General features: G+C 40.1%; 1 protein-coding gene across 1 annotated transcript in view; it reads left to right on the forward strand.

The window, feature by feature from the left end:
- The window catches only part of VAT1L (vesicle amine transport 1 like), a 136,291-nt gene that overhangs the window by 11,432 nt on the left and 101,981 nt on the right, over nt 1-22,878 (forward strand). The window contains exons 2-3 of the mRNA XM_016136928.2: nt 11,061-11,190; nt 15,218-15,433. Coding sequence (XP_015992414.1) covers nt 11,061-11,190; nt 15,218-15,433 — 346 coding nt within the window. The remainder of the gene's footprint in view (nt 1-11,060; nt 11,191-15,217; nt 15,434-22,878) is intronic.

The following is a 22,878-nucleotide window of genomic DNA, read 5'->3' on the forward strand; positions in this document are numbered from 1 at the left end:
CCCGTCTACATCCCCCAGCACCTCCTGTTCCCTCCGCATTTTCTCCCTGTGCTCTTCAAGCTCCCCTGGCCTCCCGATCCCTGCCCTTGCTATCTCTTGTCTTTTACACCTATCTTAGCTCACCTTTCACATCTATTCTTTTTGTTTATCAGGAGTAAATCTTTGCTCTTTACATAACACATACATCAAGCAGGTCTTTGATCTTAGTTTTTTCCCTGACCACTGCTCACAAGGCTGCCAGCCATGCTTGGCTAAGAGATAATTCCCTTTAGCAAAAAGAAAGAAGAACCACTCCTAAGTATTTTACTACTACACTGTCAGTGGAGGAACTATTTTTTTGCGAGATTAGAAAGTGCCCTGTGCTAAGCAGTGAAATTGAAAAATGAATTTTAAGACAAACTCTCTAGAGTTACTCATGGTGTATAGTGAAGCCAGCAGGGTAGTGATTCTGCTACTGCCTCCTTCTCAGGCTAATTAAATTTAAATATTAATAAACTAAGATGAAGAGTTCAGTCCCTCAATCACACTAGCCACAGTTCCAGTGTTTTGTGACTGCGTATGGCTGGCAGCCCCACTTTGGAGCACAAGTACAGAACGTTGCCATCACTGCAGAATGTTCTATTGGACAATGCTGCTTCGTCTTCACCTCATTTTTCCTACTGAAATGACTGTTTTTACTAAACACTGTTTTAATCAGCAGCAATGATTTAGGAGATAGTTGTCATGTTATAGCAAAAATGGACTGTTTCTTTATGGGGACCCTGCCCCTTTGAGTCTCCTGTGAGGAGTCAGTGATCACTTTACACTGTTGGACACTGCCTTTTCCCCTCCGTGGGAAGGCTGGGAGAACCAGAGCAAAGGGCATACCCATTCCTCAGTGATACTTTGCTGTGGAGGCCCCGTGATTCCTGCAAAGTGAGTTAATAACTGCCCTCTCTGTGCAACCCATGGCCCCTGTACTGCCTCCTGTTGGGGAACTGTCATACCATGTAGTCGTTTATTTATTTCTGAACTCCTGGGAAACAAAGATGTCATTGTCACTATTTTAACATTAGCACCGAGCAAAGCCCCAAACCAGGGAGGGTCTGCTGAATTTAAATAGAATTTGAATATTTTACATAACCGATCACTGCCAGGCACCTGTTTGACGGCAATGACTTGGTCAACATCTAGTATGGAGCACAGAGATTTTAACCTTTTCAGTAAACTTCTTAAGAATGAATACCTGCTGTGTACCCAGGAGGGGTCGAGAATAAATAAACAACTCCGGGTTCAAAAATCAGCCAGTTAGTCTTGGTATCAGCAAGAACTTATTCTGAACCCATTTGTGCCATGCTTTTCTGTTTCTGTTGAAAACCAGCTCTTGATATTTAGATTCTCTATATATCTACTTGGCCATTCTGTTCTGTGTTTGAACTACTATCGAAGTGTGTTTTGAATGCTAATTTGGATGTATGATCTCAATATATTTTCTCTCTCAGAGGGAATAAAACCGACTTGTATAGCTATAGCCCGAGCTGTGGCGCCCTCATCATCAGTCCAGATTTTATGGCTAACGGGATTCAGGTGGGGCAACAGCAAGCATTGTTAATAAGTAAAGTGGTAGATCATGAAAAACATCAAACGTGTAGGAGAACGTCATATGTCTTGTAGAGCTGCAGTGGTCTGTTTAACTAAAATAGTGGTTAGGGTGGCTATGACACAGGTTCTGTGGAGCTGGACACCAAGGGAAACAGTGTCGGGAGAAGAGAGTCTGAGTATCTATAAAACGCTCCTTTCTAGCTCTGATGGAGCACAGGTGACTTCTCTATCCTGCGCTCCATCCAGGACAATTTTGACTGTTCTCAAATCAGAAGTGCCATTTGAGATTTGCATAAAAGGTATCCTTGTTTTAGATGAGTGTTTTTTCCTTGCATAGCAGATTTGTATCAGTCTGTTCTCACGCTTTGAGATAAGAAAATGGAAACGTAAACAAAGAAAAGAATTGGGAGCAAGATTTTCTGACATCAATGCCTATTGTCTTAGGTATTTTCAAGTTATCAGCTGAGATGAACAAACAAAAACGAAAACTTCAGTTCTGAGGAAATGAGAGAAGGACTCAGACATCTGCTTCTTTGTCCCCACTTGGATTCGGAATTAAATGCTCTGATGAACACAGCAGTAGCAAGTCTCCAGAAGAGTAGAGAAAGGCACACACCTTCCTGGGCCCCTCCTGCTTAGAACGAAGCCTCACATTAGCCCTCTTGCTCTTAATTAGAGCAGGCGGAGGCTGCCATGGATGCTGGCCATGGGTATTCGCTTTGACAGTGTTCTCTTGGTATGCAGGTCTCCTCCAGCATTCTGTAATCTGACTTTTCATGAACACATAGAAAGCTTTGAGCTACTATTTCTTCATGAACGTCCCCAAGCAATTTACCAATCCTGCATATATTTTTTAATAACTGAGAATTGTTTATAAGACTATGTAAAAGGCTCTTTTTGCCTTCAGCGTTACTGAGATATGATTGATATATAACATCTTGTAAGTCTAAAGTATACAATGTATTGATTTGATAATTTATAAATTGCAAATTGATTACCACCACAGTGTTAGCTACCACCTTCATCCCATCACATAGTTTCCATTTCTTTTTTTGTGGTAACATTCAAAATCTACTCCTGCATGCATTTTGACAATTCATCTGTCTTTACCCATCCCTTTGTTTTTCAAGTCTCTGTCCCTTCCATGATTCTTTGATCTCTTCGAGTACACCATTTCCCTTTGCTCTTATTCTTTTGGGTCCCAATTTAAAGGCCATATTCTCCTTTTTGCCTTCCCAGCATTAGTTCTCAGATCCCCTTGACCTTTTCTCCTCAGGGACCACTGTGCAAAGGTGCTCCATAAATATCCACCATCATTGACCACTGCTTGGTGACTGTGAGGAAATAAATCCCTGAAAGAGAGATGACACCACCCCTTTTGTAGTGGATAATGGGCACACCACTCAGAAGAGCTTTTTAGGACCCGGGTGCTCATTCTCGCTCTGCTGGGAGCGAGGCTGTTGAGAACTCACGCTCCATCCCTCCTGAGGAATTGCCCTCAGCTGGGACACCTCCTTGCCCAAGTTTGCACACATCCCTCCCCAGGGGCAGCTCTTATCTGATGACTAGCTGATGCAAGGGGACAAAAGCCCCGGCCCCTTGCCTCAGTTCATGATGACTTGAGGAATCAACCTGGCTAGGAGGATTTCCATTGATAAATTGAGTGCTTTTTACTCCTACATCAGTATTCAACTTCTTCCTTTATCAGTTCAGCTTGCCGCACACCCACAGACATGTTGTTCCCTAGACCCCTCCCTAACAGAACTTCTGCATGCAAATCTCAGTCTCAGAGTCTACTTCCCAGGAGACCTGACCTGTGGCACCTTCTTTGTGTGAGGAAGATGATGATAATGGTGATGTGGTGGTGAGGACAATAACAGCTTACTTACACTTATTGAGCACTTACTGTGTGTGAGGTTCTCCATTTTACATGTACTATCACATGCAATCCACACCAACACTCCATAGTTGTTACTATTACATTTAAGAAAAGTGTTACTATTACATTTAAGATAAGACGATTGGAAGTTCAAAGAAGTCAAGCAACACACTTGAGGAGGAGCCAGAAAGCTAAAGCTAAGAATTAAATTCAGCTTTGGTGTTTGCAGAAGACCACTAGAACCATTCTTTGGGAAAACTTTGTTTTTGACTTCATGATTTCCTTGTGCACCTGGTGGCTGTGTGAGCACCTGGCCTATACTTCTGTAAAACCACAGCTTTGAAATGGGCCTTTCTGATTCTATTTCCCCATGGGAATATTGAGCCTCTGCTAACTTGGATAAACAGTACATACTATATGTTCAGTGTATAGCAAGTGTTCAGTGTGACAGATGATTTGAGAAGTCCCCTCCTTGTAACTGGGCAAACCGAGTGATAGTCTCTTGAAAGGAGAGTGAAGCCTCTGGAGTCATGTCACTGGCTTTCATACCTTGGATTTGTGAACCCCTATGTGCCTCGATTTTTTTCTCTGTAAATGTGGGTAATATCATTCATCTCTTAGCATTGTTATGATTGTTATAAAAATTAAATGATATCATCCTACTAAAGCACTTAGCGTGATGCTTGATACATAGTAAGCACACCATTAATGTTATCTATTACAATTACTAGCTGCAAATAATTACCATGTACCATCATTAGAGAAATTAGAATGGGGGTTTCTAAGTGTCTGCCAGCATCCTGGGAGCTCTTCACACAGTCACAGACCCTGTGTGAGAACCCTTCTCAGAAGGGGTCCATCTCTTCTAGGACATTCTTCTTCATGGGTATAGCCGACATTGGGCTACTAGAGCAGTTTTTCTCAATCCTATGGCACATGAGTGTGTGTGCTGGACTGAAAAGACTCTCAAAGCTGGGGCCAGAATGTGCACATAGAGAGAGGAAAAAAAAGGAATAAAATAAACACCATGATAATTCTGACATGCATCCAGAAAATTGATTCTACTAGAGGCTCAGTCAGGCTGCACCCCATGTGGTCAGCAATTACTACTATGAGGGGAGGGGAATTAACTGCCATTGTACACAAGGAGTCCTATGGTCTTTACTGAGTACTTGTTACACATGAGTTCAAAGTATCTTAGAGATATTTCATAGAATCATAAGAGCTCATGATTTAAAGAAACTTAAAACATGTCAGCTAGTCCTGTGTTTTAAATTCCCCCCATGGCATCTTTCATGGTCTTTATAAATACTCTAGTAACCATGAATGTGTCAGCTTATCCAATATTTTTATCAGCAATTTGGACATAGAAGTCAATGGCCTGATAATTACATTTTCAGAGAATACAAATGCAGAAGTAAGAGCCAAATTTTTGGATGAAAATAATTAAGATCCAAGAAAGAGCCAGGCAATTTGGAATGATGAATCTAATCTAATAAGACCATAGATATGACCACATTTAACAAGAGTAAATAACATCCTTTGGACTAGGATCAAAAAATTCAAATGCCTTAGAGGATAAGAGGGCTTTTCATTTTGCTATCTATTTAATAATCATATATTAATTTTTGTCTTGCCTGATTCCAAAAAGAAGTTGAAATAGTGTTTTTAAAAAAATGATACAGCAGCGGTTCTCTAAGTGTTCCCCAGACCACCATCAACAGCATCACCTGGAACCTTGTTAGAAATGTAGTCTTGGACCTCACCCCAGACCTACTGAGTTAGGAACTCAGGGATGGAGCCCAAAATATCTGTGTTTTAACAAGCCCTCCTGAAAATTCTGATGCACTATAAAGTTTGAGAATCACTGTAATAGAATTTAAGATTTAAAAAAATGGAAACTCCAGTGCATTCAGAAAATTAAGAGGAAGATATGTGTTAGGATAACACAGAGAATGAATGACTAAAGCCCTGCAGTTTTGAGAGCGAGGTGGTACAAATTTGGCTCAAAACTTCCTAATAGCCAATGTCAAGAAAGAAATATAATCAGCTTATACACTGTACCGGGCCTGTAAGATTCCTCTGTCTTCATGAAGAAGCAAAAATACATTGTAACAAAGAATATGCTTAACAATATCCCTTCGGCAAGTAATGGGTTTCTGAAGGTTTTTTTTTTTTTTTTTTTTTTTTGGCCATTTATCTCTTAATTGAACCAGTGATGGGGCAGCAAGTCTTGGAACTGCTGTTGAGTGTGAGATCAAAATATGTGATGGAGCTGTATTCATCTGCATCAACAAAGAAGAAGGCACTGGAAGAGGGTAATTTTCCTCACGCTGTTCTTTGTGCAATGGTCTGACAATGGTTTGGATACCCATGGTCAGTGCTGAAGAGGCTGACAACCTGAGGAAGGAACGAGATGGCAAGAGATCTAAAATGAAACATCCCCTTTCATATAAACAACCTCTGCTCTCCTTTCACCTGAAGAATAAAAGACAAGAGACTCTTTTTATCATCTCTTCTTTGCTTTTCTTCTTTGGGTCAGTTTTACCTCAATTTAGAACATTAATAAACTACAGCTGGGCTAGTTCTGTCATCCACTTAGCAATGTCCTTTAAGAAATCATTTGTGTCTTCTTTAATATTATTAGTGTATCCAAAAGAAATTAATAGACCCCCAAACCATGATTTATAGAAGCCTACCATGATTTATAGATAACAGAATGACAGCCTAGCAGTCAAAAATGCAAGCTTGGAAGTCATATGAAAAGGGCCGACATCCCAGTTCTGGTACCTATTTGCAAAAGGTGCTTTATCTTCTCTAAGCCTCACCTTCCTCTTGCATAAAATGGAGATTAAAATGGTCCATACATAATACCTAACATGTAGCATCATCATCATGGGAGATGATGATTCTTGTATACTCCAGCAGACTGACTACTAGAATACTAGTGGAACACAAAATGAAAAGAGCTAAATATCTCAGGAGACTTCACAGGGTTGACATCCATCGCTTAATAGAAAATAAAGTATAGTGGCCAAGCCTAGCTTGCCTCACTTCAGCTTCTAGATAGAATATAAGTATCCCAAGTCAGTGTCTTTTATCAAGAACACCAAGCATCTGTCCCTCCCTACCTAAGCTTTGATTTTGATCATCTTTTCAGCAGAACTCACAGGACAAAGGACCATCAAGTGACCAGAGTATGAGAGCTGGGAGTGCTGCAGAGACTCTGCCAAGGCGCCACAGTTTACTGATGGCAGCGTAGGACCTGGGCCCTGCACCCTGCATCTGTTTCCTTTTGCCCTTTCCTTTTAGTCTTCTTGTTCCTGAATCTTGAAAGCATTGATTTTTAATAACATTTGATTTACTGCATTTGAGATTTCATAATGTCATGGGCCATACAATAAGCAAGGAGTTTGAAGACATTAATTCAAGTCTCAGTTCTGCCAGGTACTAATTGCGTTGTCTTCGACAAATCGGTTCCCTTATCTGAGTCTCAAAGTTCACGTCTATTTAATGGGAATAATAATATCTGCACTTCTTGTCTTTCTGGAATTGTCACAAGGTTTAATGGGATGTATATGAAAGCACACTGTAAACTGCATTATGCTATGCAAATGTGAGAGTGTTATTATTCAAATAAACTGTCCTCAAATTTCCTTATATCTTCTATTATATCCCTCATCCTATGATTTGAGTTTTTCAGAGTTCCTTTCTCAAACCTCTGCCTCCATTTTTTTCAGAAGGCTGTGTCTCGGTAATAACCCTTTAAGACTAGCCTTTGACTAATAATTTAGTATGGGAGGAAAAAATAAGGCTTATTTAGTAAAATTATACCAATCCTGGAGAAAAAAAAATAGGATTACCTAAAAAAACATTATGTGAAGTACTTTCCAGTACTATTTTTTTCAAAGATCTCAAATGTTTAAGAACCACATAAAAATTGGCTAAGAGAGACATCTTAATATCACCTGCTATGTCGGTCTGAGTCATCAGGTAGTCATTTGCCACCCTCCAAAAATTTCTAGGTGAAAATCAAATTACCTTAGAGAATATAGGAAACTATAATTTTGAAGATATATAGCTTGATATGCCCCTGCTCTTTCCTTGTCGTGATGGAAAAGAAAAGTGTTAGACCCAAGTTTAATTAAGTCCATGGCTTAAACCATTCACTGCTTGTGGGGTCTTGGGCAAATAACTTATTGTCTCTAAACAATGTTATTTGTTTTGTCTGAAAAAACAATGAAGTCAATAATGTCAGTCTAGTGGGTGCTTTAGCATTATTAATTACGGTATTTATTTTAGTTTGTATCTTTTGGTTTTCTGCAACCGACACCACACACATAACCCAAACCAAGAGGTCCTATTATAAAGACATGTGAAGTAACAAAACAAAACTCTTGGAAAGGAGAGAGCAGGAGGCACTGGGCCTCACCAAGTGTGGAGACTGGGCCCTCCCATTATTGGTGATTCAGCAGCGAAACTTGTAAGACCTGCCCCTGGTTCAGGCTGTTGTGTTGACTCTACTGCTCTTTGTGTTTTTAATTTGTGATTCCCCTACCGACTGGCTTTTTCACTTATGCTTCCCCAAAGCACAGGTCAACTAGGTCCCTCGATCTCAGTTCTATCTTTTGACATCCTTTCACATACTAAGTTGTTCATTAGCTGCATATTTCCCAGTACACAGTTTTTGAGAAAACATCCAGTTCTAAGACCAGCTCATTTAATTCATGAAAAAGGAAGAGTTTTTTGCTTAAATTATGAATGGTCACCCCTCCAAAATTGAGTCTCCCGGCTGTCAAAGAGATAAAGAGTTATAAACATGGTACCTTGGACACTTGCCTCTTCAGCAAGGATGGTGAGTTAAGTTCCCATAAAGAAGTAGTACGTGCTGTGTGTAATGGCTCGGGTTCTAGAATTTGCTTGAATTCAAATCCTGACTTTGAAGGTGTCTAAAGATGTGAACTTAAGCAAGTTACTTAATCTTGCTGAGTCTCAGTTTCCTCATCTGAAAAATAGCTATGTAGTTATACCTCATAGGAGTATCATTGAATTTTAAATAACAAAAGCAAAGCAGTAAGCATAGTCCCTGCTACAAACTGAACTCTCAGTAAATGCTAACTATAACCATATCAAGAGGAGGCGTGTGGGCAGGCACCATGAAACAGGTCTGGTATAACACATAAAAGTGTCCTATTAACAATCGTTCGCCTCTTCTTTGTGTTGCGATAAACACTGACCCATTCCCCGTCCCCCAGGACATATCTGCTTCATATTTCTTTCCTGAAGATGTATGGTATTTTCCGTAACCCTGGTGAAATCACTGCATGCCTTACTAAGGAAATGGGATGCTACAGGCTTTTGTAAAGTGAGTCTTATCCCTTCTCACTGGAATTGGGTAGGAGGATCTCAGTTTACCATCACTGTGCCCATTCTATGCTGGATGGAGACTGGATGCAGCCCTACTGAGCAGCATAATGAATGATGGAGAGGAAGCCTTCGCCAGCGGCTGGCATGTTTACAGAAGTGTCAAGTAATTTCTTCTGGCATTTCTCCATCACAGTCTTGGGAAATCATAGGTTTTCATGCAAAAGAAAACACAGTGAGCTAAAATATGTGTGAGAGGAGATGCTGTGTTTGATTTGGAACATAGAAATTCCTTTTATTGTTACACAGTGATGTTTTATTTATTTTGTTGTGTTGGAAAATAGCCTATTTCACAGAAATGAAACTTCTATATAGCTGAAGTTTTCCCATTTCAGCTCTGAAACTATTTTTTATCCTTCTTTAATGGGGGTCTTCCCAAAATTTATCACATACTTCTGCCTTCTTAACAGAATTTGAGAATTTAAAGGTTAGCTAACATTTATTGAGTACTTACTATGTATGTAGCAATATTAATTCCTTCCAGAATTCTGTGAGATAGTTACTGTGATAACATCCATTTTACAGATGAGGAGATTGAGACTTAGAGAAGTTAAGTAACTTATCCAAGGTTACACAGGTAGAAATGATGGAATTGGTAGTCTTGTCTGGGTCTTCCCAAGCTCTTTACAACCTGGCCGTGTTATTGGAGAACATTTTGGTTAATGAATGACCCAATAACTATTAACCTCCCAAGTTAGATCTTTGAAAATCTACACATATATTTCAGAAATGTGTGCATTACTCTGAGCATCCCTTGAACACTTTTTAAAAGGAGTTCGTATACAAACTGGCATCACATATTTTTGAGTATTCATATTTCTTCATTCAGCAGATGTTACTTGAGTACTTACTATGTTACTTACTGTGCCCGGCACTCTGGAGGCAAAGAAATATAAGGCACACAACACAGCTGCCTTCGAGGAGGGCATGCATTAGAGGTACTCTAATGGGGCAATATGTAAAACCTGCCTGATTTGTAGTCAAGAAAACCTTGATAAGGTGGTGATTTTTGAAACTATTTTTCAAGGCAGTTATGCTCATCACCAAAATAAATTCTCTATGGATGAGACTGATGAATTGAGACCAGGTATAATTAGCTGCTTCCTTTGCCTTCAAAGATGCCAAGGAAGAAATGGGTAAGCTGTACTTAAGAAGCTGTGGTCAGATGCTAGTGGGCTTTGGGCCAGAACGAGGACTTTGGTTTCCATAACTGAGCCTTTATTGGATCGTGGCTTATGAAAACAGGAAGTATATTAGAACCACACCTGGTGGGGAAAAAAAATACATGTTCAATGGGATGTGTTTTCTCATTTGATTAGTAATTGGGTGTTAAATGCAATTCTCAATTGTAGCTGTTAAAAAATACACATTTTGGAATATTGGTAGCATCATTAGAAGCAAGTATATCATTTTCTAAGGCAATGACTTCGTCATATGTAATAATTTTCTTATTTTGAAAGTAATGTTAGTAGAAAATACCTAATAACTTCTCTCATCCAGAGATAATTAAACATTCCGAAACAAATCCTCATCATTCCCATTGGTTCATGGCTTTGATCTCTTTTCTTCAAGTCATCCTCCTCCCGCTGGACATGATGTTTTCTCTTGATGCCTCATATTCCCCATACGGGGGCTGTTGATGGCACAGAGCTGGTGTAACTTTGTGTGATGATTTAGGTGTGATGATTGTTTTGAGACCTTTTAAATTACATCTTTTCTCTTTCTCATAGATTGGCTAATGGCCATTGTGTCTGGCTGTTTTCCATATATCTTCTTATAATTTCTTCCTAGTGTATTTTTTACCCACGATTAAGTGCTAGAATGGCTAATGATCAGGCTAGTCAATATATGTTTTTAATGTCAGAGTAAGGTTCTGAGAGAGGGAAAAGGGGCTATCTTTCGAATTAGAATGTAAACTCTGCAACTGCTATTTTAACTGCCAGGAAACCATTGCTTGTCAATAGAGATACTTGAGTCTTGTTGTATTGGTGACATTGAGCTAAGTGCCATTACTATTAGGCACACTTTTCCAGAAAGAAAAAAGAAAAAAAAAAAAAAGGAGAGCGGAACAGGGGGAGCCTGAAGGGGAAGGGTAGGGAAGAGAGAAAAAGCCAGGCCAGTGCTTTCTTTTGGATCTCATTTTGAATTTCTCTCTTTTCACATTTGCTGTCCACAGTGGTTTAAACTTCATTGACTTGATGGTGCGACAAGGGAATATCGACAACCCTCCCAAGACTCCCCTGGTACCAGGTTTTGAATGTTCCGGGATTGTTGAAGCTCTGGGGGACAGCGTGAAAGGATACGAGGTAATGTTTGGACTGGAATCCACTGACATAATAAAAATTAGTGAAAATGCTTGAAATAATCTATGACGTACTGTTATTGATGTCTTACTGTTTGGTTTTATTAGCAATGTTTGTATATGATAGGACTTTTCAAATGTTTCATGCCTTTCTCGTACACTGTCTTGAGGCTCTTGACAACAGTCTGGTGACCAGAGGAAATCTTGTCCTCTCCTTTATTCATATTATACAGCGATTAAATAAAAGTATTTGGCCTTGGGTTAATTAATTGTCCATACTTCCTTCTCCCAACAAGGCTTTTGTTTTCCCATCACCAGAGGCTCAAAAATCAATTACAAAACACAAAAGTTGGGGATAAATAGCCTCTGTATCTTATAATTTGATTCCTTTAAATATCTACTTAACTGATGCATCTAGGTGATCACTTATAAACCATTACTTCAGACATTGGCAAAGTGGCATTTTTGAATGAAGCCTAAGGGTAGAGGTATCTGACAATGGGACAAAACTGGCCATTGGTAGATGGACTTGGGAATAGGGCAATGGATATATAAGAAGGGTTATTATGTCATTCTGACTACTTTTTTATTATTTCTCCGAAATAATAAAAAAAAATTAATTGGTGAAAAGATGTATGACTCTTCCCACCAATAAAATGTAAATAAAATAGAATCCATTCTGTGAAAACTGAAAAAACTGTGGGCAAATCAATTGCACAAAATTACGGTAGTTTGGAGTCAGAAAAACCAATGGATATCAAGTAAAAGAGCTCTCGCTTACAAGTACTTCCCCAGGGAGACGTTTGGAGCTAACATTTGAGAATCCACTATAACCAGAAACATGGGCAAGTTATCTTAGTTCAGCCTCACCACAATTCTGTGGTAAAGATTATTATTGTCTCCTTAGAGATGAGGTGCAGAAGGGTTTAGTAATTTTCTGTGAGGTCTAAAAGGTGATAAGTAGTCGTTGCACCTGGATTCAAGTTATTAGAGCCTTTTCTCTCTTTTTAAAATTCTATGATCTTGACTCCTGCTCCCAATCTGCAAATGCAGTACTAAACGCAGGAGGGAAAATCCTATAACATGCAATGCCAAAATGCCCTTGGAGTTGAATTTGAGCTTGCTGCTTAGTCTCAGTATATCTGAGCCTCAGACTCTGAAAATATCAATATGCTCCAAATTCGTTATGGTGAATGTCTGGAAATCTCATCCTACCCATCAGTCTTTCTGTCAGTGGTTTCCAGATAATAGAGAAGAAAAAGTCTGAGAAAGAAGAAATAACTGTACTTTTTTTTTTTCTTTCATATGAGTTCACATTTTCTGTCCCTGGGTAAGCAATATAACCAGAGGCAGCTCGCGCTCGCTCTCTCTCTCTCTCTCTCTCTCTCTCTCTCTCTCTCTCTCTCTCTCTCTCTCTGAAAGTGCTGCATATAAGACACATTTTCTGCTCTTCACTCCTCCATACCATCCCAAAGGACAGGATCATACTGCAAATTGTATTAATCCTGAGCACAGATAAATAACCTATTATTTTAGAATATTAACAGTAGGTAGGGTTGTTGTTGGCTTTGCTTTAAAGGGAGAACTTACTATGCTTGATTATATATATTTTAATTTTACCTATGTATAATCTTTCTTTTGCTAGTTTGCTCTGGTTTGCTTATTGTCACACCTACCTTTCACCTCCCTCTTCTCTCTGGCAACTTTCGGATGCACAAATAAACGAAACCACCTACAATTTTCTAGTCAGGGTGTGATTTTGGAGAAAACCAATACTAATATTCCCTCTATAATTTTGACTTAAGGTTTTCGATCACATTGGAGATGGAATTCCATGCAGCAGCATGCTGAACAACTCTCTTGGTTGATCTATTGCAACAGAGGCTGGACAAATTGTTACCAGAGGCAGAGCCGTAAAGGAATAATTTGGGCTAGTTTCCATCAGTAATTTTTTTCATAATAGAATGAAATAATGAAGTAAATTGGATTATTTTTTAAGTTACCTATCTCTGGACTCTGAGACTGGGGCTGATAAGGATGGCTTAGCTACTTTTTCCATTTTTATAATGAAATGGAAAAGATGGAGCAAAGTTGAATGAGTAGCATGAAGCCTTACTATGATGACACTGACCATCACTGTCCATCAGAGTGGCTGTAATACTCTCTTCACTGCACTCCGTGTTTATACTGGAGGCCACTGGCTACTCTGGGGTACTGAGTCTGTATCTTTGGGTTTTCAAGATTCTATGCAAAAGAGGATGACAGTGTTAGACCTCTGGTCTAAGCCATTGCATTTAAGACAATAGTCCTAGCCAGCATGCATCATTTGGTCTTCAACCCTCCCAGGGATTAAGACACTCACTGCCAGTGGGACAGCCTCTCCTTTCCATCAGTTTCTTCATTAGACGGCTATCCATTCTGCTTCGTGAAATATGAGTCTGTATTTAGCTTTTAATCATTAAATTGTGGATTCCATGAGATCAGGAACCAATCTGTTCTTTTTAGGAGATAACTTGATTGCTCTTTCCTCATTTTACATGCACTGTGCCAAGTGCATTGCATGCATATTATGTTATTTAATCTTCGTAAGGACCCTTTCCTAATATTATACCCATTTTAGAGCTGAGAAAACCGAGACTGAGAGAGTCAAACTAATATTCCCAGACTTGGTAGGTTCCCCTGTTGTACACCCTTAATAACTATATGTCTTCTTTATAGCGCTTACTACAGGCGTAATGAATTAATTATTGGTATCTGGAGTCAGCCTACCTAGCTTCACATCTTGGGCTAGCTGCTCTCTAGCGACATGACATTGAGCAGGTGCTTTAATCTTTGTGTCAATTTAAATGTCCGTAAAATCTATGATCATTTATCTGTAATAGGGGACTCTTACAGAGCCCCTCTCATAGGAGGCTTTTGTTGTTTGTTGAGTAGGGGTAGAATAGAAATGCTAAGGTACAAAGAAATTAAAGAAGTAGAATCAATTTTAAAAATATATATAAACTAAAATGCATACATATATGAAAGCTGTTAATTTATTAAGAATTCACTATGCCTATAGCAATTTGAATATTATATTTGAAAGTATAGTACAAGCCACTAACATACTCAAATAGTGGAATGGTTCCCTTTAATTAGCACTTGGCAGCTCCTACAAGCTGTTAGTATTAGTTCACTTATTTGTATTTACTTTAGTCATGATATACTATAGATATAAAAAAACAAAACCAGCATACTATCATAACCACTCTAAAGGGATGGCTGCTCTTTTTATTTATTTATTTTTATATTTTTGCATAGTGTCTGGATGTAAACTATAAAAAAGAACACACTATTTAGCCATGCCTTAACCAGGGTTTTGTAAAGATTACATGAATTGAAACATGTGATACCCTTAGGACAATGTCTGCCATAGAGTACTCGTGCAATAAATGCCAGCTGTCCTTCACACCTGGTGGCATGCTCCTATTTCACTCTCAGCCTGGTTGCTCTTGTTTAGTCTCCTGCACTTAGATTTATATGGTCCTTCTGCTGCACCAGGTTCACATCCACTGTGACTGGTAATCCAGTGCTAAACTCTGATGCAAATACCACAATGAACTAGCCTGTCAGGGAATTTGTATGGGGTGGCAGAGACCAAACAAGCAGTTTTACTCCTAGCCTTGTCCCTTTAACCTACCTCGTGGCTCAGTTTTCCCCAGCTCCAGAACAGAGAGATTAGATAAGAGCTTAAGTTAGTAAAATGACCCTCTGACACTAACATTCCATAGTGTCTGATGTGATGTACTCTGTATTTATGCTCAGGAAGAGAAATAGAGAACCTGGCTTCCATAGCCCCTGGAAAGTTTTCATAGATGGGCTTCAGAGCATCCACAAATGCCTTAAAATTGGGAGGCAGTGGAGGGTGTGCATATTTGAAGGCCCCCCCCCCCCCCGAGAATCTATAGTTTTCATCAGATTATTATTTGAGAAATCCCTCAAAAAAGGTTATAAAACCTCTACTAACCCATTGCTTCTCTATATCCATCCAGATTGGGGACCGTGTCATGGCATTTGTCAATTACAATGCCTGGGCAGAGGTGGTCTGCACGCCTGTGGAGTTTGTCTACAAGATCCCGGATGACATGAGCTTCTCTGAGGCTGCTGCATTCCCCATGAACTTCGTCACAGCCTACATGATGCTCTTTGAAGTTGCCAACCTCAGAGAAGGGATGTCTGTGCTTGTGCACTCGGCTGGTGGTGGTGTGGTAAGTTGGCTGCTTGTGAGTCCTCTCCCTCGAAATCATTATGGTGAAAGCGGAGGGATGCTCAAGTGACAGTGAGATTCCTATGTAAGAGCTATGTCCATTAGGAGGGATGATCTGTGTGGTTCTGGTGAAACTCACATGGACAGAGGAGCTCATAGAGATGATTGTGTTGGGGATAGGGTGAGCCTCAGGGATGGTTTCTCTGGAGTTTGGGAAGGTCTCCAAGGTGATATGCTAGGACTTAGTGGGTCTTAGAGACAGTTTATGTCACGAAGCATTGTCATTCTTGGTGTTAATCACTATGAGATGTCTCACAGTGCTGTACCACTGTTATCTGAAATGCCAAAATGGTGGATGAGTTACCTTTTCAATAAATTGCCATGGATTCTAGATTGTTCCCATGTTAATGACATACTTATTCACTTGTATTCTGCTTTACTTTCTTGAGTGGGAGAGAGGTAGATGGAGATCGTACTAGCACAATGGGAATTATACATAAACCTAAGTATACTTATAGGGTGGTTGCACATGCAAATATCATCTGTCAGGTATGTTTTTGACAAGGCGGAAAATAATGGAACTAAAAGTTAATGCTCTAGAGTTCAGGGGTGGGAGAAATTTCTTTCAGGGTTTGGATGTATCTCAGAGCCAGTCAGTCACTCAGTACATATTACATGCCTGCCACATAGCAAGCATTATGTACCAGTCACAGTCTACTGGGGTGGGAGTATAACTCTAGTTTTTCTGAGACTGAGAGGTATTACTCATTAATTCAAGTATTTACTGAAAACATACTATATTCTGTACTCTATGGGTTAGATATAAGCAAGAGAATGTCCTGATATACAGTCTGATTTTTGAAAAGTTCTCAGTGTTGCTGATTCTGTGATTCGATGAACTCAGAGACGAACCCTTATGGTTGAGTCTAACTTGGATGTATTTTCACTGGAGGTTATGCTAACATTGATTTTTAAAAACCTTGGCTTCAACATTTCTCAAAACCTTACACAATATAGAGCACATTTCTGTTTTTCCTTCTGAGAAGACGAGCTCACATACAAAAAACAGGAAGGCAAAGAGCTGAAGCTTTAGAAATGCCAAAATAGGAATATCTTCAATCACTTTAGCAAAATTTGCTGATGTCTTTTGATCATGAGTAAAGATATAATAAAAGCTAAATATCCCTTAGAAAAGAAATGGATTCCAGTGCCAGGTAATCTGCTAATGGCAAAGAAGCCATTTAGAATTCTGGCATTATAATCTTAGTTTATTCAGCATCCAAAGCATTAGAGACTTGTTTTCATATTATCAACATAAGCTCCCATCTTTATGATGGTGCTAAACTCAGTTCTGCTGCGAGTCAGTGTTTAAACATTGGCACTGATGATGTTTCCTTTCATGTATTTTTTTTTTTTTCATTTGTTTGTTCCTGGAACAAGGGAGAATGTGTCAGGAGCATGTGTCTCACAAACAAGAAAAAAAGATCTTCAAAACTAAAAAAGTTTTTACCATGTCTTATTCTGGGCTTACAGATATTACAATAAGAACTAAAATGTGAAAAAGATGAAGGAACTTGGGGGGGAAATGAGGGTAGGAAAATAAATTGGCATATATAACACAGGCTATGATGTTCTAAAGCTTTGTTGAGGATGGACAACAATCTTGGCTTAGCTTCCTTATTTTCCAAATAAGACAAAATGACCAGCCATGGAGGTAGTGTTCATTTGATGGAAATAAACCAGTTGCTATTAAGGAAAACCATAATAGTACTAGGTTTTGAGCCCAAGGGAATATTTTTCTGTGGTTTCTCATAAGAAATGTATGAACATACTCAACAAAACTGTTACAGTAAATGCAAATATTACCATAATGTTTTTTCTTATGGTGTACCCCTAATGTACTAACAGTGCCAAAGTAAAGCAAAGTATAGTGAAAGCAAATATTCTGGGGCCAAAAGGATGTGGTTTGGCTTAATCTGAAGCCAGTTTAAAGGTGTGATTACGCATCTCTCAGGTGAGTAGCTCTCCCAACCAAGATTTGATAGGTAGTATGCAGCACTGAATTCAAGGTTACCATCAGAGGAAAGACTTGGCCAAGTTACATATCCATGTATGTGAATACTCAATCAGGCTGGGGTGGAATTGACATTGTCTCACAAAATCTAAGGAAAACCCAGACCGTTCCACCACCGGCAGTGGAAAGGCCAGTGAGTCACCCCCAAGCGGAACTGGATTCCTTCCAAGAAGACAACCAGCCACTGCTCTGTGGTGGGGGAGCTCCGTGGGGGCACTTTCATGTATTATCTTTGTTACCTTGGAGAGGAATGGATGTGCTTCCCACCACGGTTGGGCAAATCTGATAAGTGCTGCCATTAGCTGCAGGGTGCTGTGTCAGGCAGGATAATGACCCCCCACAGAGGTCCACGTCATAATCTTTGGCACCTATAAGCATGATTCCTTACATAGTACAAGGAATTTTGCAAATATGATTAAGGTAAGGACCTTAAAATGGAGAGATTAGCCTGTCTTATCCAGATGAGCCCACTGTAATCACAAGAGTCCCTAGATGGAAGAGGGAGGCAGAAAACTCAGAAAGAGATTTAAACATGCTGCGCTGCTGGATTGACAGTGAATGCAGGCAGCCTTTAGATGCTGGAAGAGGCAAGGAAATGGATTCTTCCAGAAGGAACATAGCCCTGCTAACACCTTGATTTTTGCTGAGTGAGACCCACTTTGGACTTCTGACCTCTAGAACTGTAACATAAATCTGTGGGGTTTTTATTTTTTTTTGAACCATTCACTTTGCGGTAATTTGTTACAGCAGTAACAGGGAGCTAATACAGCCATTTTGTTGGGCTGCCCCATTTTTCACTGTGGAGAGCCCACAGAGGCCTGAAGAAAGCGACGTAGCAAGTAACACGACTAGAATTTATACCCTAATCTGGCTGATTCCCAAACCTATTCTCTTTCCATTCCACAACCTAGAATGTTGGGAGAGCCCAAATCATTCATTCCTTCGTTTATTCATCTGTTAAACAAATATTTATTCAACTTCTGCCCAAAAGACTGTGGCTCAATAATGTTTTCTAACTTGATGTTGAAGAAGTGACAAGAAGATTAAATCTAATTAGAATAAAATTTCCTAAATTGATTTAATATTCTGTGTGCAGTTCTAATGGCACCAAGACTTCCATCCGATTTTTGTCTAAGGCTGGGATGGGGAAATTGCAGACGGAATGTGAGAAATGCCAGCCTAAACAGTAATTTTGAAAGAAACATTGATAAAGCATAGGAAAATAATTTGATTCAAAGCAAGTTTCTTTCTCAATGGAATTGCCCACGTGTCTACACATCTTTGAAGATGTTGTTTTTCTCTGACAATAGCACGACGAAAAGATCTGAAAGGGTAATGCCTCTAATCGAATCTTTCAAACCTAGTTGAAAATGGGCTTACAATCTCTTAAAGGAAAAGTAACAAAATAAGCAACCGGGCGTGGCTCATGTCAGGAACTTCAAGATGAGGGTTGTTCTGCCAATTCCGTTTAACAAGCTGTTGTGACTTTCAGTATCCTGACTGGACATGTGCTCGGTTTTTGAAGAGTAAAATTACGGTTGCTATGTGGTTATTTCCATCTATGTCTGACATTTGATGCTGTCCAGTTTTTAGAGTCTTTTTACCTTTTTCATAATCTCATCTGAACAGAGCAAGTAGCAGCCTGACTTGGGCCACAGATCTTGGAAAGGAAAGCAGAACTTAACTTTCAGACAGAGTTAAATTGCTACCACTCAATTATTAAATTCTATTCATTATGGATGGGGCATTTCCCAGTGCCATACAAATCACTTCAAAGGAGAAACCACAGAAGGGAGGGGTGAAATCTATAAAGGGGGCATCCCGAAGCTCCCCAACCTCATTTATGGGCCTGTGTGCTGATGGTCCTCCCTGAGTGGCTGATTAACCACACATAGTTTTAACACTAACTGTGAGAGCCTGCGGTAAGTAGGAATCCTCAGTGTGTTGGAAGATTTGGATATATTGGATAGTCATTTAATTTCAGCAGAAAAGACACAACCATCTGCAAAATCACTATGAAAGAATACTTTGTGAAAAACAAAAACCATCATTAATCATGAAAGGTACTACTCGTCTACCCAGCAACCTCAGAATCATGGCTATCTCTTCTCCAACATGCGACAAGTCTCCAAATCCTATGACTCACTCCTTTATTCATTCACTGATCTAACACATATGTAGTGAGGGCTTGCTCGGTTTGAGTTAGGCACTAGGTATTCAGTAGAGAATATGTTGGATTTTCTTCTTCCAATGAGAAGTCCTGTAAATCAAAGGTGGGCATACGAACCGAATAATCACATGAATAAAGGCCATGCGCTTTGAAAGGGAGATCCAAGCTAATATGAGTGCTTATATAAGGGACCTGACCTGGGATAGAAGTGAAGGGCATAATCAGGGAGAGCTTTGTTTTCTGGAAGTGGTGTTTTCTGGAAGTGGTGTTTTCTGGAAGTGGTGTTTTCTGGAAGTGGTGTTTTCTGGAAGTGGTGTTTGCACTCCAATTTGAGGCTGTGATAAGCAGGTAAATTGAACCAGAGTGGAAGAGGGGGTGGAGGGAGGGGCAATGGTGAGAAGTGGAGGTGGGGGGTGGGTATTCATGAGGAATGGAACTGGCGGTGGGCATTCATGAAAAGTAGAGATGGGGGTCAGATAGCTTTTCGTATAAAGAAATCCAGACAATAGGACATTTCTTGTATCTTCCTGCCGTTCCCTGTTCCCTCGACGGCTGTTTCACTTCTGGCCTTAGCGCCTCTCCCCCGGATTATTGCAGCACACATTTAACTGGCTTCCTAGCCGTAATTTCCTCTCTCTTAAATCAGATCTTTACTCACAGCCACAGTGGTTTTCCCAACACACCGATCTGCTCTTGCTTATAATTGACAGACTCCCATTGTCAAGAAAAAATTTTCCTTAGCTTCTTGGCACAAATAGCTCTCGTCATCTGGACCTTGTGTCCCTCTCTCTGTCTCTCTGTCTCTCTGTCTGTCTCTCTGTCTCTCTCTCGCTTCTTCTCCATATTCCTTTTATTTCAGTAATACAGAAGTGCTTGCGGTTTCTATAGGGTTGTGGCCAAGATGGCTGCCCACCAAGCCCTTTGTTCTCTTTCCATAGATAGTTGCTGCTGGTAGGTGACTGCCGAGCCAGGGATCACATTTTTAAGCCACTTTCCCTACCCCTTTCTCCTGTGTCTAGCTAGGGTCATGCACCTGAGCTTGAGCCAATGGGGCAAGGGCAGAGGCCATGTGATAGGTATCACTTCCAGGCCTGCCCCTTCTTATGAGATCCTCCATGCTCTCTTTCTCTTCCTAGTTTCCTGGCAGGTGTCAAGGTTAAGCTGGGGAGCACGTGTTAAAGACAGCAGAGCCTACACTCTCCCAGAAACTTTAATAACTGTACTTTCATTCCTTGTCCTGTCCCTGCCTTACTGCCATTTAGACTTTATGTAAGAAAGGAGAAGAAAGAAACTCCTATTATCTTAAGTACTGACATTCCAGGGGTTACCTGTTAAAGCCGCGAGCATTCCCTTTACTTCATGCACAGGGCGTCTGGCATTTCCGCCTCTCTAGGCTGCACCTTCTTCCTCCCTCTGCCCAACTAAGGGTGATGGCTAAGGCAAGGGCCCTGGAGTCCAACAGTCGATGATATATCCAAAGCTACTCAACTTCTAAGTTTCCTCTTCACATAATGGGGAGAGTAACAATACATTTATTCCTCAGAGGGTTTCTATGCACATTAAATGAGCTGATACTTAGGAGGCACTTAACATAGGAGAAGGCATAAAGTGTTAGCTATTATCATTATTATTATTACTTGTGATTTATTCATCTTTTTCTCTCCCCCAACCTATAAGCTCCTCCATCGGAGCAACTGTGTCTTATTCTTTTTGTGCTTGTTTCTTGCCACATAATTAATGCAGTAAACATTTGTGAATCAAACAGCTGTTGCAGGCCATTTTTCTATGCTCTAGAAAAGTTATTTGCTGAGCTAAGGAAGGCCCTGTCATTATATTAATACTGGAAAAAAAAATTATTCTTAGTGATCTTACACAATTTTCATCTATTAAGCAGTCATTGGGGCCTTGCTCATACCCTCCCACATTCTGAATATTCTTACCAGATTCTGTCTGTACCCAGTGTGCACTATTAGTTGAACAAGGCCCCCTCTTCATGGCCCCTGTGGCTGTCTCACGCAGCACCCCCTCCATCATCCCATGGTCCAGCTATGCTCAGTCTGTATCCTTCAGCACCCCAGCTGGCAGGAGCATGCATGAGATCTCAGAGTAGGGAAAAACAAAGACCGACATCAACCAGTATGAAATACTAGCTATATACCAGACTCTTTGCAAACATTTCATCCTTAAATAACCCTTCTCCCATTGGATAATGAGACAGTGAAGAGATTAGACTCTGAATTCTAGAGCGAGACTCCATGAGTTTAATCCCAGCTCCAGCTTCCCAACCTCTCTAAGACTTAATTTCCTCATCTGTAAAGTGGGGTGATATTAGTGCCAGCCTTAGGTGGTACTTGTGAACTTGGAGCATACTTGGCACATGATAAATACCCAGTGAAACTTAGGTATTATAATTTCCAGGTTAAGAGATTCAGGGCTGTTTCCAAGACCGCAAAGTTCATTAGTAGGGAGGTTATATTCGAACCCAAATATCCAGTACCAGGGACTCCTGATCCAGTGTCCTCGACACTACACCACAGCAGTAGCCTCAGAAACATCAGCACCTCCCTCATTTATTCTGTTTGTCCCAACCTGAGCCCCTAGATAAGAGGGATTTCACTATAGCAAGAGTTTGTCATCCCCAGGGGCCTATAACTGTAGGAAACGGAAGCTCTGAAAATTTAAAGAGAACAAAGTGGCTCTATCTTATCCTTCATGAATAATCAAAGGGATAAGGATTAACTATTTCTTGGCATCAACAGGAAGGGCCGTGGCCTGGGGACCCACTGGAATTGTTAAGATCCTTGTTCTCTAACTGTTGACCTCGAGAAACTGGTCTTCACCTTCCTAAATGTCAAAGATACTTCAGAGACATGTCATGTAGCAAGGCCCCACCTCCTTGTTTCTGGAAACCTCTGCTGCTGGCAGCCAGTGCCTGGAGTCCTCGCAAGTCAGAAAAATGCCTTAGGTTGAAAAAACTATATCTAAAAACACTTCTTCCAAGCTATGTCTATGCCTGCAAAAGCCTCGCTTGATCTTTATTCTAGATCCTTTTAAATTCTTTAGAGTAAATCATGACTGGGCCATAGAAACAATCTTTATCATAAACATTATAAAGGTTGAATTTGGCCTCCGAGATAGGATTCATTCATTTAATATTAGTTGAATAAATATTTCAGTCCACAAGGGGATAAGGGCTAAAATA

This window comes from Rousettus aegyptiacus, unplaced genomic scaffold, assembly GCF_014176215.1.
Source record: "Rousettus aegyptiacus isolate mRouAeg1 unplaced genomic scaffold, mRouAeg1.p scaffold_m13_p_14, whole genome shotgun sequence".
In the NCBI taxonomy this organism is placed as follows: Eukaryota; Metazoa; Chordata; class Mammalia; order Chiroptera; family Pteropodidae; genus Rousettus; species Rousettus aegyptiacus.